The sequence below is a fragment of the Carassius auratus genome, chromosome 10, assembly GCF_003368295.1.
Source record: "Carassius auratus strain Wakin chromosome 10, ASM336829v1, whole genome shotgun sequence".
NCBI lineage: Eukaryota > Metazoa > Chordata > Actinopteri > Cypriniformes > Cyprinidae > Carassius > Carassius auratus.
Genome location: NC_039252.1, coordinates 19804289 through 19819963, shown reverse-complemented (window position 1 = coordinate 19819963; position 15675 = coordinate 19804289). Strand labels below are relative to the sequence as shown.

Below are 15675 nucleotides of genomic sequence, written 5' to 3'. Positions count from 1 at the left end.
TTAAATAAATATATAGTACTATTATTACTAACAATGCCTTTGAAAAATTGCAATTACATTACGTAATTTAGTTAAATGTAACTAACTTAGTTACTCCCATTGACTGTAAAAAAATACTGTACTCCCCAACACTGATGCGTCAGTCTCTGCTTGACATGTAAACAACCCGTTGATACTTTGATCTAACAATGGAAATAAAAAATCACTTCACGGATTTAGCCACAGTGAGTTAACACAAAATCTATTGTAAACAGAGTTTATGACCAATATTGTAGGGCAGTGTGGCGCTTGACAGTGATTTCACAGCGCTCGTGTGCCGCTGCTGTGCGCATGCGCGCGGGACGTAAAACGCCGCTTTGAGGAATAAATAAGGGCAGGGAAACCGAACCGCAATGGGACAACTCTTATCTCGCTCCAATTCTGCCTAAAAATACCCCGAAATGGGATTTTAACCTTGACGGGGTGTCATTAGAAGGTTTTTAGAGGGCTTTGGGTATCTGTTTGGCTACTGAAAGGGACTGAGAAAGTTTGTAAGGAAACGAACTTCAGAGACGGTCATGGAGGATTTCGGTTCGGCGCTGGAGAAGAACGTGGCGGATCTGAACGTGATGGACGTGTACGACATCGCCGCGGTCGTGGGCCAGGAGTTCGAGCGCATTATCGATCAGTACGGATGCGAGGCTCTGTCCCTACTCATGCCCAAAGTGGTCCGTGTGCTGGAGATCCTGGAGGTCCTGGTGAGCCGCAACAGCATCAGTCCAGAGACCGAGGAGCTGCGTCTGGAGCTGGACCGACTGCGGCTGGAGCGGATGGAGCGGCTGGAGAAGGACAGGAAACATAAGAAGGTGCTTCCACAGACGACAATATCTACTGACCTCATCTCAGTAACCAGCTCGTTCATTTAACTGTTTTACTCACACTAGGATTGCACAGAATCAAACAGACAGGTGACTAGTTTAATGTGCATCGCTTTTCAGTGACGACACAACATACTGTATATATACAACTATTCGAATTATTTAACATAAAAAGTATGTACATTTTAATTTATAAATATTTTTTGTATTCAAATTAAATTACTATCTATCTATCCATTATTTTATATATAAAACTATAAATGTATTCAATAATAAATATATTAAAGTGCATAATTGCGCATAAATATTTCATTTTTATTGAATATTATTTTAATTATATATGTGATTTAATTAGATTAAAACACAATAACTTGACTGCTCTAATGTAAAATGTAGATACATTGTTTTTTTTAAAGAAGTTTCTTCTGCTCATCAAGGTTGCAAATATTTAATCAAAAGTACAGTAAAAACAGTAATATTGTGAAATATGATTGCAATTTCAAACAACTGTTTTCTGTATTAATTTACTTTAAAGTGTAATATATTCCTGAGATGCAAAGCTGTATTCTCAGCATTATTACTCCAGTCTTCTGTGTCACGTGATCCTTCAGAAAACTTTTTTTTTTTTTACCTGTGATGCTTGTTTTTTCAGGATTTTATTCATAATAGATTTGATTCAAAATATAAATATTTTCTAAAAATACAAGTCTTTACTGTCACTTTTTTAAAACCAGTTTAACAGATCCTTACTGAATGTATTCTGCATTTTTTCTTCTACTTTTAGTACGTATGAACGTATGTACATTGTTTGCCAATGGTGTTTCAGAACAAAGCAGTGCATGCATGGGGATTTTTTAAGTTCCTGTCTGGTACAGGAAATGATGTAATGTAACATCATGTCCACTGGGACAGTGAGCAAATCTGCAACAAATCCTAATCTTATGATGCTGATGTAAATGTACTAAAGTAGTACTATAATACAGTGTGGGGGGATCAGATTCTACTCTGCTGATACTATGGTAGCTTGAAGCTTACTGAATGATTGCGATATTATTATAGTATATGTTTATTTACATGCTACTTCAAGAAAAAGAAGCATCCTGTGGCTTTACCATAGTACATGACTGTGGTATTGTAGCACATGAGAATCTCACACAAATGTAAGAATGGAGTAAAAACATGAGTATGTGAACATAAGCAGAGTTATGAATGCAGCTTTTGTCCGTGTCTTTCTGTGAAGATGTTATTATGCTCCTGCTTTGTGTGTTTTTGCTGATTGTTTCAGACGTTACGTAACTCCAGTGAAGGTCAGCGTGTTAAATATACACTCGTGTATGTTTTGTGAGCCGCTCCTGAGACGTGTGTGTGTGTGTGTGTGTGTGTGTGAACAGGAGCTGGAGCTTGTGGAGGATGTGTGGAGAGGAGAAGCCCAGGATCTTCTGTCCCAGATCGCACAGCTGCAGGAGGAAAACAAAACGCTGCTCAACAACCTGTCCGTCAAAGAGTGTCCAATGACGGAAGAGGATATACAGAAACAGGAAGGTAGTCTCAAAGCTCAGGGTTTGGAAAAAGAGGGCTTTGTGTCAGCCTTACACTGTCTGGAAAACAATATTCTAATATATATATATATATATATATATATTATATATTCTAATTAGATGGAATGCAACTTTATTTGATGGCCAAAACAATATATTTACACAAAATTGGTTTACAAATTTCCAAGGTTTTAAAAGCTCTGTGGTTACACAGGGTATCTTAAAAAGTCTTAATTCACTCTTTCACAAATGAAGGCTTTAAAAAAACTTAAATCATAAAGTCATGGCATTAAATTTTGCATGCATAAAATAGAATAAATATCTTGCTCTGTATTTTAATCTCTAAACATTCCAACAGATATATTAACTTGAGATGCTAAACAAAGATATAAAGTCTTGTTTTCTGAGAAACTGAACAAAATTAACTGAGTTTATGCTTCAAATAAGAACGTGAATGTGACTTGTTCCCTTTGAATTAAGTGAGCACTTACTTTGATGATTTTGATCACTTTCACAGAAGACAAGACTTCTTACCTGATGTCATTTCATTTCGCTTCTCAAGTAATTAATCTTAAACTTTTGAACATGAATCTTGAACTCAAAAGTAAGAATTTTATTCACTTTTTCTTAAAAAGTCTTAAATTTACTTTCAAAAATCCAGCAGAAATGCTGTTAAGTGAACATCACTCACATGAGACATACTGAGGTCATGTAATAACAATGTATCATACTAAGAATGTCTAATGCTGTTTCACTTTGCATTTTTATGTACTGCATTTGTTCCATTTGGAACATAGCAGCATGCTATTTTCCCAGCATGCCTCTTCTGGAAACAAAAGCAAACACGTGTGATCATGCGCATAGAAATTCTCACGCATTCTTTCAGCTGTTTAGGAACTGACACAGAGGCCACACAAAGCGTCCCTTCTCCATGTGAGTGAAGACGAGCCATGAGCAGCACAGAGACTCCACAGTGCCTCTGACACACACTCGCTCGCAGAACAGTGTCCCTCTCAGTCCTGCTGGACGAGTCTGATTCAGTGTTTACACAAACATTCCAGCGCCACTCTCAATGCTGATGTTAAGAGAATGCAGGAAATTCCTTACATAATGAGCTTTAAAAAGAATATTCTTGGTTATTTAATGCACATGGACAGCACCTGTGGCATGCTGGTGTTTTCCAAAAATATGACGCATTAAATATTGACAAAACTATCTTGTGTGTGTGTACAATATAATATAATATATATATATATGTATGTATGTATGTATGTATGTATGTATAATTATTTAATTATTATTATTATTATTATTATTATTATTAAATTAACTGTATTTGACTTAGCAGACTTATTTTACACAAGATTATATATATGTAATATCAATTTAGATTTATATATAATATATCAAATGTAGTTATGTAAAATTTACATTAGTATCAGTACAATTATAAATAAGTAGTATTATGTATATAAGTATTAATAGGATAATTTTTTATATAGTATTAGAATAAAAAATAAATAATTTGACATCAGATATTAGTGCTGTCAATTGGTTAATCATGATTAGTCGCATCCAAAATAAGTTTTTGTTTACATTATTTATTTGTGTATACTGTGTATATTTATTATGTATATATAAATACACACACATACAGTATATATATATATTTTTTAAATATTTACATGTATTTACATGTCTTTATGTATAATCATGCATGTGTGTATTTATATGTCCATAATAAATATACACATTACACATAAGTAAACAAAATTTTATTTGAATGCTATATATATATGCAGTACTTTGTAAAAGTTTTTGTTGTTTTAGTGTGAGGGAGGAATTAATTTTTTTTTTAAGGTAATATAGCTTAAGTTGTATATAACTGTAAATATTCCTTGAAAACATGTGACATTAAATTTCTAGGTCATGACAAACGTGAAGTGTGTCAGTGGTTGTGTGTCAGATTCTCCGCACGGACACACATCTATTTTAGGAGCAGCAACATGGGCTCTCAGTCAGGAAGTTATCTGCTTACAGTGACTGTCAGACTTCTTATGTCTGTCCTTATTTCCATTGACCTGTCCCATGCAAAACAAAAGCCTCACCCTGAAACCTCCTGCATGCTAATGTGTCGATCACATGAAAAATTTCATATATGTTATTTATTATAAATTAACTGACCTCGCTTTGGTTGGGTTAATAACTAGAAGCTAGATTGCTAACTGTCTTTATTGAATGAACTGGCAATAAACAGAAAATAACTCAACAACTGCTGTTGTTCTGTAGCATATGCAGCAAAAATATCTAAGATAAATTGGCGGTTTATTCTTAAACCAATCAGCGAGCTCGAATAGTGGAAGCATAGTTACAGTTTAACATTTATTTTTTGTTATTTAATTATATATGAAATTGTTATGTTATTACTTAGAAATTTTTATATATATTAAAAATATTATTATTTTAATAGTAATTGGTGGCCCACAGGTTGAAAAGCACTGCTCTATGTAATAAATGACGCTGCATGTGTGGATTTTGTTTATGTGATGCCAGGCATGACCGAGAGGGAACGGCAGGTGATGAAGAAGCTGAAGGAAGTTGTAGATAAACAGCGAGACGAGATCCGTGCCAAAGACCGCGAGCTGACGCTCAAAAACGAGGACATTGAAGCGGTAAAGAGCCATGTTCTTCCTGAGCAAATCTTAATGTTAGCAGCAGTCAATGCACAGACATATCTCAAGGAAGCAAGATGAAGAGATCTCGAAAGTCTTCATTAAAACTTATGCTGAAAAAGGTTTAATGTGGCACAAATGGTGTTTCTTCCAGCTCCAGCAGCAGTTGAACCGGCTGATGAAGATCAACCATGACCTGAGGCATAAGATCACGGTGGTGGAGGCCCAGGGTAAAGCGCTGATCGAGCAGAAGGTGGAGCTGGAGGCGTCTGGGCAGGCGCGGCAGCAGGAGATGGGCAACCTGCGACAGGAAGTGGCCCGTCTGAAGGAGCGCCTTAAAGAGCAGGGCAAGACCAGCACTGAGACGGAGGAGCCTGTAGGACCACCTTCACCTGCACAGGTAGATGAATGTAGACAAGTGCTGCATTGATTGTGTTGGTTTCTCACACGTTTAGAAACTCATGAACTCTCTGAGAAAATAGAATATGAAGTTTTCCATTGCATCTTTGCTTAATTCCAATGCACTGAGACTGCAGCATCCAGTCATTTCTATATCTGTTTAGAGGAAGGAAGTGTGATCTAAAGTGTCAGGATCTTCACATGGTGTCCATAATGAGTCAGAATGAGTCACAGAGGAAACAAGGATGAGAATAAAAATCAGTGGAATGTGTATATGGCTTTGTATGCAAGTTGTATGTAATTGTGAACTTTTGAGGTTAATTGAATATGTTTAACATTGTTAAATTCAGTGCAGTGCACACATTTACTTCATATAATGTTTAAATGGATTGTTTGTAAGTTAATGACAGTTAAAAACATATGGACTGGTACATTTGTTCAAAAGTATTTGCATTAGTCTTTGTTTGATTTAATTTAATTATTATCAAAGCTTATCACCTTTATCTGAAATATCATAAGTGAAAAAGCGATGGAATTTGTGTGCATTGTATTCATTTACACTACCTTTCAAAAGTTTTTTTTTTTGAAGAAGAAATTAATACTTTTATTCACATTCAGCAAGGATGCATTAAATTGATCAAAACGGACAGTGAAGACATTTATAATGTTACACAAGATTTCTAATTCAAGTAAGTGCTTTATATTCATCAAAATAAAAATAAAAAATCAGTTTTCACAAAAATATGAAGCAGCACAGATGGTTTCAACATTGATTTGATAATAATAAGAAATGTTTATTGAGCAGAAAATCAGCATATTAGAATGATTTCTGAAGGATCGTGTGACAATGAAGACTGGAGGAATGATGCTGAAATTTCAGCTTTGCATCACAGGAATAAATTATATTTTATAAAAATTATTTTTGATTTGCAATAATATTTTACAGTATTACTTTGTTCATTGTATTTTTTAATGAAATAAATTCAGCCATGGTGAGATGTCTTTCAAAAAAATACTTACCATCCTCAAACTTTTGAACGGTAGTGTATCTTTTTAATAGAAAAGTGTAATCAAATAAAATTTTTTAGATGAATCATATTAACAGAAAAAAAGTTATAGCTTTAATCTTTTTTTGAATCTCTAATGTGAGAGATGCATGGAAAAAAAAATAGCGTTTTTTTTTTTTTTTTTTGCAAGGAAATTTGAAAAGAACAAAACTGTAGCTGATTGTGTTTTTATTACTCAGATGTTGTGCTATTTTGATCTGTCCATTTTTTTTAAACTGTTCACTAAAGCAAATTCTCCCGATAAAATGTTGGTTGCAATTTGCAATCCACATGTCTGTGACCACAGTCGTCTAAAGCAGCCCCGACCTGGGGTCAGGATTTAGCTTCTGAGCTCCTCGCTGGGGGCCTGGAGACAGAGGAAGTTCCACTCCATTTCATCCCCCACACCGGGCCCCCAGGAGCCCTGACAGATGATGATGAGGAGGAGAAGGATGATGAGGAGGCTGCGTTTTTATTGGTAACCCTATAGGGGCAGCTTCTAAGGATAGCATGGAGTGGAAACTAACACCTGACTCGTATCTGCATCTGTTTGCACGAGTCACGCTAGGGCAACAACAACCCTGCAGAGTGTGCGACTGGTTCTGTGCACTAATGACTTCAGTCCTTTACACAGGTACACTCTCATTGGGAAGAGTGTCGACCGGTTAAAGTCTTTCATTGTTAAAGCAGCCTGCATGTGTGCAAGTGTATGTGCTGAATGCAAACCATGTGACTGAATCAAATGTTAACTCAAAGATCATAATCATATGATGATGGATAAATAAAGCACCACTCATATACTGTTGTACATTAACAGCAGTGAAATCATAGGCTAGTTGCATAAACTTAGCCACCATGTTAAGACTGTCTAAAGAAGTAGTTGCCTAAGGATAATCAATACAAATAAGACCGATTTATGATAGTTTATGCAGCTGACCCTAGGTGATTTTTGTGTTGTTTTGTGGATGCTCTGATAATGAAACTGTTTGTGCGACTTAAGTTTAAACCTCCTCAGCAGCCAGTTTCTCAATGTAAAAGCTAGTGTGAATGACTGTAAGTGTTCCTGTCATCCACCAGGAGGCGATGTGTGATGACGACATGTCCTCTCTAGATCCAAATGACCCGAACCGCCCGCGGTTTACCCTGCAAGAGCTGCGAGACGTCCTGCATGAGCGCAATGAGCTGAAAGCTAAAGTCTTCATGCTGCAAGAGGAAATCGCATATTACAAAAGGTCAACCATCTTAAAACTTAACGTTAAGTTAACGTCAGTTATATCTCTTTAAAATGTACAAAATAATAGTTTAATAAGTATATGAAATGTATGCATTCATGAAATATATTACTGTTATACTTTTTAATAACACTGTATCTATGAAAGCTTGTTTTTGCACGGCATAAAAATATAGAAAAGGTATATGCAATTTTCTGAGAAAAATGTGAGAATAGTGTGACACAAATTCACAATCGCCAGAAAAAAGAATTGGGAGATATACATTCACAATCACAAGAAAAATTCAGAATTGAGATAAAAAGTCTCTTTTTAAAGTCTTTTTACTTTTTATTCCATGGCAGAAACTAAAGAAACTGAATTTAAACTCAGAATTTCCCGAAAATTTATAAAAATATCCCAGTTGTGAGTTGTACACTTGCAATTGCGAGAAGAATAATTATGAGTCCCAATTGCCTTTTTTACTTTTTATTTTATGGCAGAAACAAAAAACTGATTTCTGAAATGTAAACTCAGAATTCAGAGAAAAAAGACAGAATTGTGAGATGTAAACTTAGAACGTGGAGAGAAAAAAAATCTACATTGTCATATGAAATCGCAATTGTGAGAAAAATCTGAAATTTGAACTGCTGACTTATGTTTTGATCACATTTGCAGTGATGAACAGGAAGAGGAATCAGGCCCGCCGCTCCCAGACCCGTCTCCTACCCTCCGGCCAAGCTCACGCTCCAACTTTCAGCCCGAGTCGGGGATAAAACGACTGTGCGTACTGCTACAAGAGCCAATCATGTACACACACACTTATATTACAAACATTTAGGGCCAGATTTTCTAAACTGTGCAAATAAGCATGAGAGCACAATTCCATAAAAGCACCGATGGGAGTGGAAAGTTCTGTGGGTGATTAACTGACAATGCACAAAATAAAGAACACAAATGCAGTCAGATCATTTCCACAATGCAAGTTACCAAGAGCAGTGCAGACAAACAGAGCCAGTGATAGTAAGGTGTGTGTAATTACTTACAATACAGGTGCAAAACCAATAAGAAATGCTTTTTTGGGTAGTAAATAAAGGCACAAACAGCAGTAAATTGACTAGCACAAACCTTAGTAAATCATGTTGCATGATTTATTTAAATACTCTCCTCCCATAAATGTAGTGCCTGAAAGGAATACTCCTCCAAATGCATATGCTCAAAAGCAGGTCAGCTGCAAAAATGACTGTTCACGCCTTTTCAGCTCTTATTTTTTCCCTACGTGTCTTTAGTAAACCCGAACCGCAGTGTTTAAAGCCATATGCGTTGTCTGTTAGTAAATCTGGCCCTCATTCTTCAAAATCAGCACAATTTGACCCCTTTGCATCAAGAGTGCAAATATGTTACCTAAAAATGTTTTAATGTATTTATGAATTCTGAATGTTAAGGTGTGCATTTATTCAAAGCAACTTGCATTGCAGTCCAAGTATGCATTTTATCAGAGCATGCATTTCCCTGGGAATTTTGAGCTTAAGAAAACACAAGCTAAAGAAACACAAGACCAATGAAAAACAGTTACATATTGACTAAACTACAGCTTTGTAGCTTTAGAGTTTTATGACATGTTATGACACATGTTGGCATCCATGTACCCGTGTTTTACTAAAATCTTAAGGCATGATCATCATTAATAATGCCACATGCATCTGAAATGCAAGACTAAGCAGTGAAGCAGTCTGATACTACAGGTGGTTCTGGGTGTATCTTCTCTTTGCTCAACTCTTCATATCTGTGCCTCTTTGTAACAGGATCTTCACAGCCATTATGCCGATGGTGGCGGCTGGGTTGATTTCAGATGACCCCACTTTACAGCCAATCAGACGACTTATTTCCCTTGTACGACCTTTTGGTGGTTCACCTTTGTGTTCTTTGCTGTTTTAACACTTTATCCTCCCTGCATGTGATGGAGCTGCATGGCCCCCTCATCTCACCCACCCCCCCACCCCCATTAGAGTCTCTGACTGTAAAAGAGCACATTCTGATTGGCTGATTGTGGGGCTATCTGTGCGACCAATCACTAAGAGGATCGTTAAAATCAGCCAGTCAGAATCAAGTTCCCGCTCACTCCTCTAACACTCAGGCTACGCAGTAACAACTACGTAACATTGTTTCTATGTACTAGCGACTAAAGAGTGCTTCATAGAGGCGTAGGGAGAATAAACGCTTGGTTATCACTGCTTGTATGAGCTGAAATGTGTCATGCAAGAGCACAGATACACACACAGCAAACATTTGTGGGATGGTTTTTGTAACTTTAGATCTGGACAGACAATAATGAGACTGTAGGGATGAGGTTATGGTACAGTAGTTTGAAATATGTAGCTCCTATTTCATGCCAAAATAAAAAAGTAATAAAGGGGAAAAATGTATTTATATATAATACTACATATAAATACATATATAATGCATTTATATATACATTGCAATATATGTATTTTAATAGTTTTTTTTTGCATTCTTCATTAAACTGGCAATAAAAGTACAAAGTAATTGTAAATGACAAAAAAAGCATAAACGCGTGTGTGTGTGTATAATGTATATATGTATGTCTTTTGACATTTTTATGAGAATAAACGCTAATTGAAGCAATACAAACTAACTGCAAAATGGGGAAAAAATGCATATATATATATATATATATATATATATATATATATATATATATATATATATATATATATATATATATATATATATATATGAAATGTTTGCTTTCAAAAAAAAATTTAAGGTACAGTGTTGAAATTATTTTATTTTATATTAGAATTCATGTATTTGAATGTATTTTTATTAAAAAAAAGGGAAACAATGCAAAACAAATTATTATTTATATTTTTTATTTTGGTGTGATATGTTATTTCTTAGTGCAGTCAGTGTAGTGTAGCAATAAACTGTGCATTATTATCAATAGAAAATAACACTTAATGTTCCTGAGTGCTCAAAAGTGACATAGGGAACATAACCCATCAACTCCAAAATGTTTATGAAACAATGTAGTTGAATAAACATCATTTACAAACACATTCATGCATGAAAATGCAAAGCAGTCTTGCTGATGCCCTGTCTTACATTCACAGGTTTAGCTTCTTTTCCCGCGACAAAACCCGAGGCTCTCAGAGGAGGATGCCGCAGTTAGGTGACGGCTTCGGCTCGTGGGCGGGGAAAGATGATGTGGACACAGAACAGGCCCAGGAGGCACTACAGCACATGTAACGAACACAACGCTCCACTAACCGCTAACCTGCACCATGTGACCCTCCCTTTCAGAGTCACTTTCACAGCACAACCTCCGCTCGCCGATGAGACAAGAGCTCACAAAGGGAACATGGGGGACAGGCCGTTTAGACTTACTGATAGATTGTGGCCCTCACCTTCACCCAAAGATACTGTGAGGGAGTTTTATGTGCCTGTTTTGTTAGATAGTTAGACATTTTATTGCTATTGCAAACGACAACTTTAAGTAGATGACTCGGACGAATAGACCTCAGACATTATTCTGAGAAGATGCCTTCAGTAGATAAGATACGTATCTATTTTTAATTCAAATTGAATTATGAGTGAAAATATGCACATGGCTGAAGAACAAATGTGAGACTTAAATTTTCGGTTGCTACGCCCAGGCCAGAGATTGTCTGAAAAGGATGGTGGCATTATATTTTGAATTATGTTTTTTGAAATTGCACAGTAGCCTGATTCTTTTGGCACACAGAATTTAAAAGAATATCAAGTATTCTTTCTATTGACATCCTTTATGACATGCTGTGTTATCACAGAAAAAACATTAACTTGTCCCTCAGTTTGTAACAGCAAGCATTATATTTCCAGTAATGTAATTGATATGGAGGTGTATGTGGCAAAACATTAAGATCTGAGAAATGTGCCTCTTAAAAAAACCCTTTTATTAACTCTCATGTTTTTGCAGTGCAGTGAATTGTGTTTTGTAGGAAGATTATACTTTACCATTTAATGTAATTTAAAAACAGTAATATTGTGAAATATTAGTACAAGTGTTTTCTATTTGAACATTATAAAATGTCATTTTTTTTCTGCGTGATCAAAGCTGACTTTTCAGTATCATCAATTCAGGCTTCAGTGTCACATGCTCCTTCAGAAATCATTATATGCTGTTCAAAAATATTAAAATTTTTGTGTAAAAAGTGATCAATTTATTTTTCAGTATATTTGATGGGTTGAAACTTCAAAAGAACAGCATTTATTTGAAATAGAAGCATTATAAATGACTTGATTGTCTTTTTTGATTAATTGAATCCTTTTAAAAAAAAATCTTGCTGACCCTAAAATGTAAAAAACGTTATTGTATTTACATATCAAAACTGTGTGTATTTTAATATTTCTCAGAATTGTATTGCCCCATATACTTCTATTGTACATACGTTATCACATGATTTGTAAAAAAAAAAAAAATGTTTATAAACTGAGTGGCAAGTCGGACGCATTTTCGGTGGTAACTGACAGCATGTCACAGGTTCTGAATTTAAGTCCTTAAACCCTGTAATCATGAAACAAAGCTTTACGTGCATCATCAAGTGTGTCTGCAGCACATTAAAGCAGAACAATATTAATAATCCATAGTTTACCATTGGCAACTGAAGTATCTATCACATGGACAAATGTCCTTCACCAGCAGTTTTGCATTGCTTGAATGGTGCTTCCACTGGCAATAATAGAAGGTGTGAGTGAAAGCATGGAAATGTGTGGCTGTGTTAAAGTGTGTTGATAAAGGCAGCTTTGTAAGCTAGAAAAACACATGCCTGTGGGTCTTAAATCATTTGTTGAACAGCTAGTACCCCACTCAACTGAGAATGTTATCCAGCAACGAGAACTGGATCAAATGTATCATTATGAAGGATTATGCATAACTCATCTCATCGTGTATTAAACTATTTTATACCATGTACTGTAAGAAACTTCTGCTCTTCATTTTAAACCACTTGAGACATTGAAACGTTATTTGTAAGATAAAAATGTATTCGAAAATACAGAAAAAAGTGTTATATTGTGAAATTTTACCATTTAAAATTTTAATGTATTTTGAAATGTAATTAATTCCTGTGATCAAAGCTCTATTTTCAGCATAATTACTCAAATCATTCTAATATACAGATTTTCTGCTCAAGAAACATTTCTGATTATCACTGTTGAAAGTGTTTTTTTTGTGGAAACCATTTTTTCAGGTTTCTTTGGTGAATAGAAATTTTATGAGAACAGCATTAATCTGAAATGTCGATACCATCACTTTTGATTTATTGAATGCATCCTTGCTGAAAAATGATCTTATCTACTTCAAGCTTTATTGTTTAGATAAACTTTTATTTCAAACTAAATTCACATCAGTGTAAAAAAAAAAAATTCTAGAATAAGACAAGAAAGTCTTGTATGCAAAGCTTCATTCTCGATCTTTGTAAGAATCTCTGTGTCTTCTGTCTTCCTTTCTGTTGGAGTCTCTCTCTCGGCTTCGGTCCCGGTGGTGTTTCAAGTCTCTTTTCTCTTTGTAGTAACCTCTATCATTCCCTCGATCCCAGTCGCTTTTCCTCTCCCGCCATCGTCCGTGTTCCCGATCTTGTTCTTGGTCTCTTTGTCTTTCCTCCCTCGCACTTGAGGCATCCCATCTATCCGCTGATCTGTTCTGGGGCATCATGGATGTCAGATTGATGGGCTTTCGGAAAGGTCTATCCCTGCCTCCGAACCTCAGCTGACCCGATTCCTTTTTGCCCCCTTGGCCTCCTCCAAGTCGCCTTGGAATCCAGCCTTGGAGCGTCCGCTCTTGTTCAAAGTCCACAAAGAGCTCGTATTGGTCCACCACCAGCTTGTTAGCGTCTCTCCAGGCTCTCTTCACCGAACGCTCCTCCTTGTACTCGATGAAGGCATAACACTTGGAGAAACCTGTCACGATGTCCCGGACCAGACGGACCCTGCGGATGTCTCCAAACTTGGAGAAGACTTCCTGGAGCTTGTCCTCAGACGTCTGTGGATTCAGGCGCGCCACGAACAGTGTCAGGTGAGGGTCACCAGTCACACCCTTGTTAGGCTTGTAGCGGGCCATCATGGCCCTCCAGACGGCTTTGTCGTGGGGCTCCACATCTGTGCCATCGATGCTGCCCGCTTTGAGAGGGTCATAAACCGTCGCCACAGGACTCCACTCACTCATCATCTGAGGGTGGAGAGTTATGGTTACAATTCATAGATTACATAATTCATGCAATATCGAATTACTAAAAAAAATTACGACATTTAAACGTTTCTAGTTAACAATTTAAAATGATTTATGCAATTTAAAAAAAATTATAATACTTCTATTTAAAGGTTTGTAGATTACAAATAATTTTATTTATGTACAATAATTTATGCAATTAACACATGCAAAATGTTTCCTAAACTATTTAAGTTACTAATAAATTACTGGAAAATGTTAACTATATATATATTAGTTAACGTTTTTCAGGAACTTTTACATTTTTTGCATGCAAACCCCAGTTTGTCAAAACACAAAAACACTATTAGAAAAACAATATATATATATATTGTATATGTATTGTTTTTCAGGAACTTTTACATTTTTTGCATGCAAACCCCAGTTTGTCAAAACACAAAAACACTATTAGAAAAATAATATATATATTGTATATGTATATATATTTTAATTCATGCATGTGTAATCCAGTTCCTATAGAAATAGGTAGATAAAAATAAATTAAATAAATTTATTTGATGTATATGATTTTTGTTCATGTAGAATCCAGTTCTTAAAGAAATGGTAAACTCAAAAAAGACTGACATAAATTTAAATAATGTGTATTATTTTGCATTTTGTTAGACATTTTTTTACATAAAAAAAATAATACATTTAGAATAATATATGTATTATTCATGCATTTTATAAAAATAAAAAAAAGTTAACATTCATGCTCAGAGTATTGAACAATCTTGATTCAAAAACTCAAAACATTCTTGAGCAAATACAGTTCAAAAATTTCTTTAGAAAGAAGTATTATTTTTCATATTTATATTTATATTAAATATATTCTATAAATATTTTATTTTTTAAAATAAGACATCATATTCTCCCACCATGATTCTTCAGTCTATTTATAAAATCATAGAATTGATAAGAATAATAAAGTATATTTGTAATCCAATGTAAAATCGACATAGCCTTTATTACCATATAGAATGTATTATCTGCCTCGTTCTGGGACAAAAACATCACATCAGCTCACAAAATGAAGTTGTTTCAAAAACTCGACTGATGTTGTGGAGTAAAATCATGTTATAAAATTGTTTTAAATTGTTTGGGACGTTCCGCTTTTTAATTGTACGTTAGTTGCAGTTAGTTTTACTATGTGATTGTATAGATTTAATAAAAAAAAACGCAAATTGTAACAAAATATATTAATATATTAGTCTAGACGATTCCCTGGGTTTTAGGATTCTGCTTTTATATTCGTTACCAAACCAAGGTTAACGTAGCTGACTTTATCCAGTCATTTAAAATCCAATGGAAGCAATCACGAAGAAATCGCTTGCTGTACAATTTTAATTTAATGACTCGAACTCATATGCTTTGAATTCATTAACCCTAAGCATTCCGGTTTTTATATCTATATATTGAATAATCTGACATAACATCTTAAAAGCACGAAAACAAACCTTGTGTGCGCGTCTTCTAAAACTGTCCGTGTGGAAACTGGCTGTGCTGCTCGACACGCCGTGCTCGCGTCTCTGACGTCATCCGGTTTACTGCGCAATCCACTGCGTCTCTGTGTGTGTTTAAATAAATCATTAAGCCCCAAAAATCCGTGGTTTACAGTGAATTTACAAAAACGATAGTTCCGGTCCTAGATTCGGATTGGTTGAGCCGCATTCGAAGCTTTTGTAAA

The 15675-nt window shown here is 35.3% G+C and overlaps 2 protein-coding genes across 6 annotated transcripts; one reads left to right on the top strand and one right to left on the bottom strand.

Annotated features, from left to right (window-relative positions):
- Positions 1 to 335: 335 nt before the first annotated feature.
- On the top strand, positions 336 to 12705 carry rilpl1 (Rab interacting lysosomal protein-like 1). Of its 4 annotated transcripts, XM_026274282.1 has the most exons (9): positions 336 to 845; positions 2249 to 2399; positions 4949 to 5067; positions 5222 to 5467; positions 6820 to 6990; positions 7590 to 7744; positions 8399 to 8503; positions 9526 to 9613; positions 10855 to 10992. In XM_026274282.1, the coding sequence occupies exons 1-9, from the start codon at positions 558 to 560 to the stop codon at positions 10858 to 10860; spliced, it is 1329 nt and encodes a 442-aa protein (XP_026130067.1). In that variant the 5' UTR covers positions 336 to 557; the 3' UTR covers positions 10861 to 10992. The 4 variants fall into 4 exon arrangements, with proteins under 4 accessions (XP_026130067.1, XP_026130066.1, XP_026130069.1 ...); XM_026274281.1 differs by lacking the exon at positions 9526 to 9613 and having other exon boundaries at positions 337 to 845; positions 10855 to 12705; XM_026274284.1 differs by lacking the exon at positions 6820 to 6990 and having other exon boundaries at positions 337 to 845.
- Positions 12706 to 13008: 303 nt separating this feature from the next.
- Positions 13009 to 15675, bottom strand: LOC113110210 (U11/U12 small nuclear ribonucleoprotein 35 kDa protein). Of its 2 annotated transcripts, none has more exons than XM_026274277.1 (2): positions 15446 to 15675; positions 13009 to 13949 (listed from the first exon to the last, which is right to left on the bottom strand). In XM_026274277.1, exon 2 carries the CDS (start codon positions 13947 to 13949, stop codon positions 13185 to 13187), a length of 765 nt encoding a protein of 254 aa, XP_026130062.1. In that variant the 5' UTR covers positions 15446 to 15675; the 3' UTR covers positions 13009 to 13184. The 2 variants fall into 2 exon arrangements, with proteins under 2 accessions (XP_026130062.1, XP_026130061.1); XM_026274276.1 differs by lacking the exon at positions 15446 to 15675 and adding an exon at positions 14961 to 15405.

Excerpts from the sequence above, each read along its gene's own strand:
- LOC113110210 (XM_026274276.1), bottom strand. The coding sequence starts at position 15,002 with ATGTTTTTGTCCCAGAACGAGGCAGATAATACATTCTATATG. Across the intron at positions 13,950-14,960 it reads CAGATAATACATTCTATATG|ATGATGAGTGAGTGGAGTCC; the intron begins GTAATAAAGGCT and ends CTCCACCCTCAG.
- rilpl1 (XM_026274281.1), top strand. The coding sequence starts at position 558 with ATGGAGGATTTCGGTTCGGCGCTGGAGAAGAACGTGGCGGATCTGAAC. Across the intron at positions 2,400-4,948 it reads GGATATACAGAAACAGGAAG|GCATGACCGAGAGGGAACGG; the intron begins GTAGTCTCAAAG and ends ATGTGATGCCAG. Across the intron at positions 5,468-6,819 it reads GACCACCTTCACCTGCACAG|TCGTCTAAAGCAGCCCCGAC; the intron begins GTAGATGAATGT and ends CTGTGACCACAG.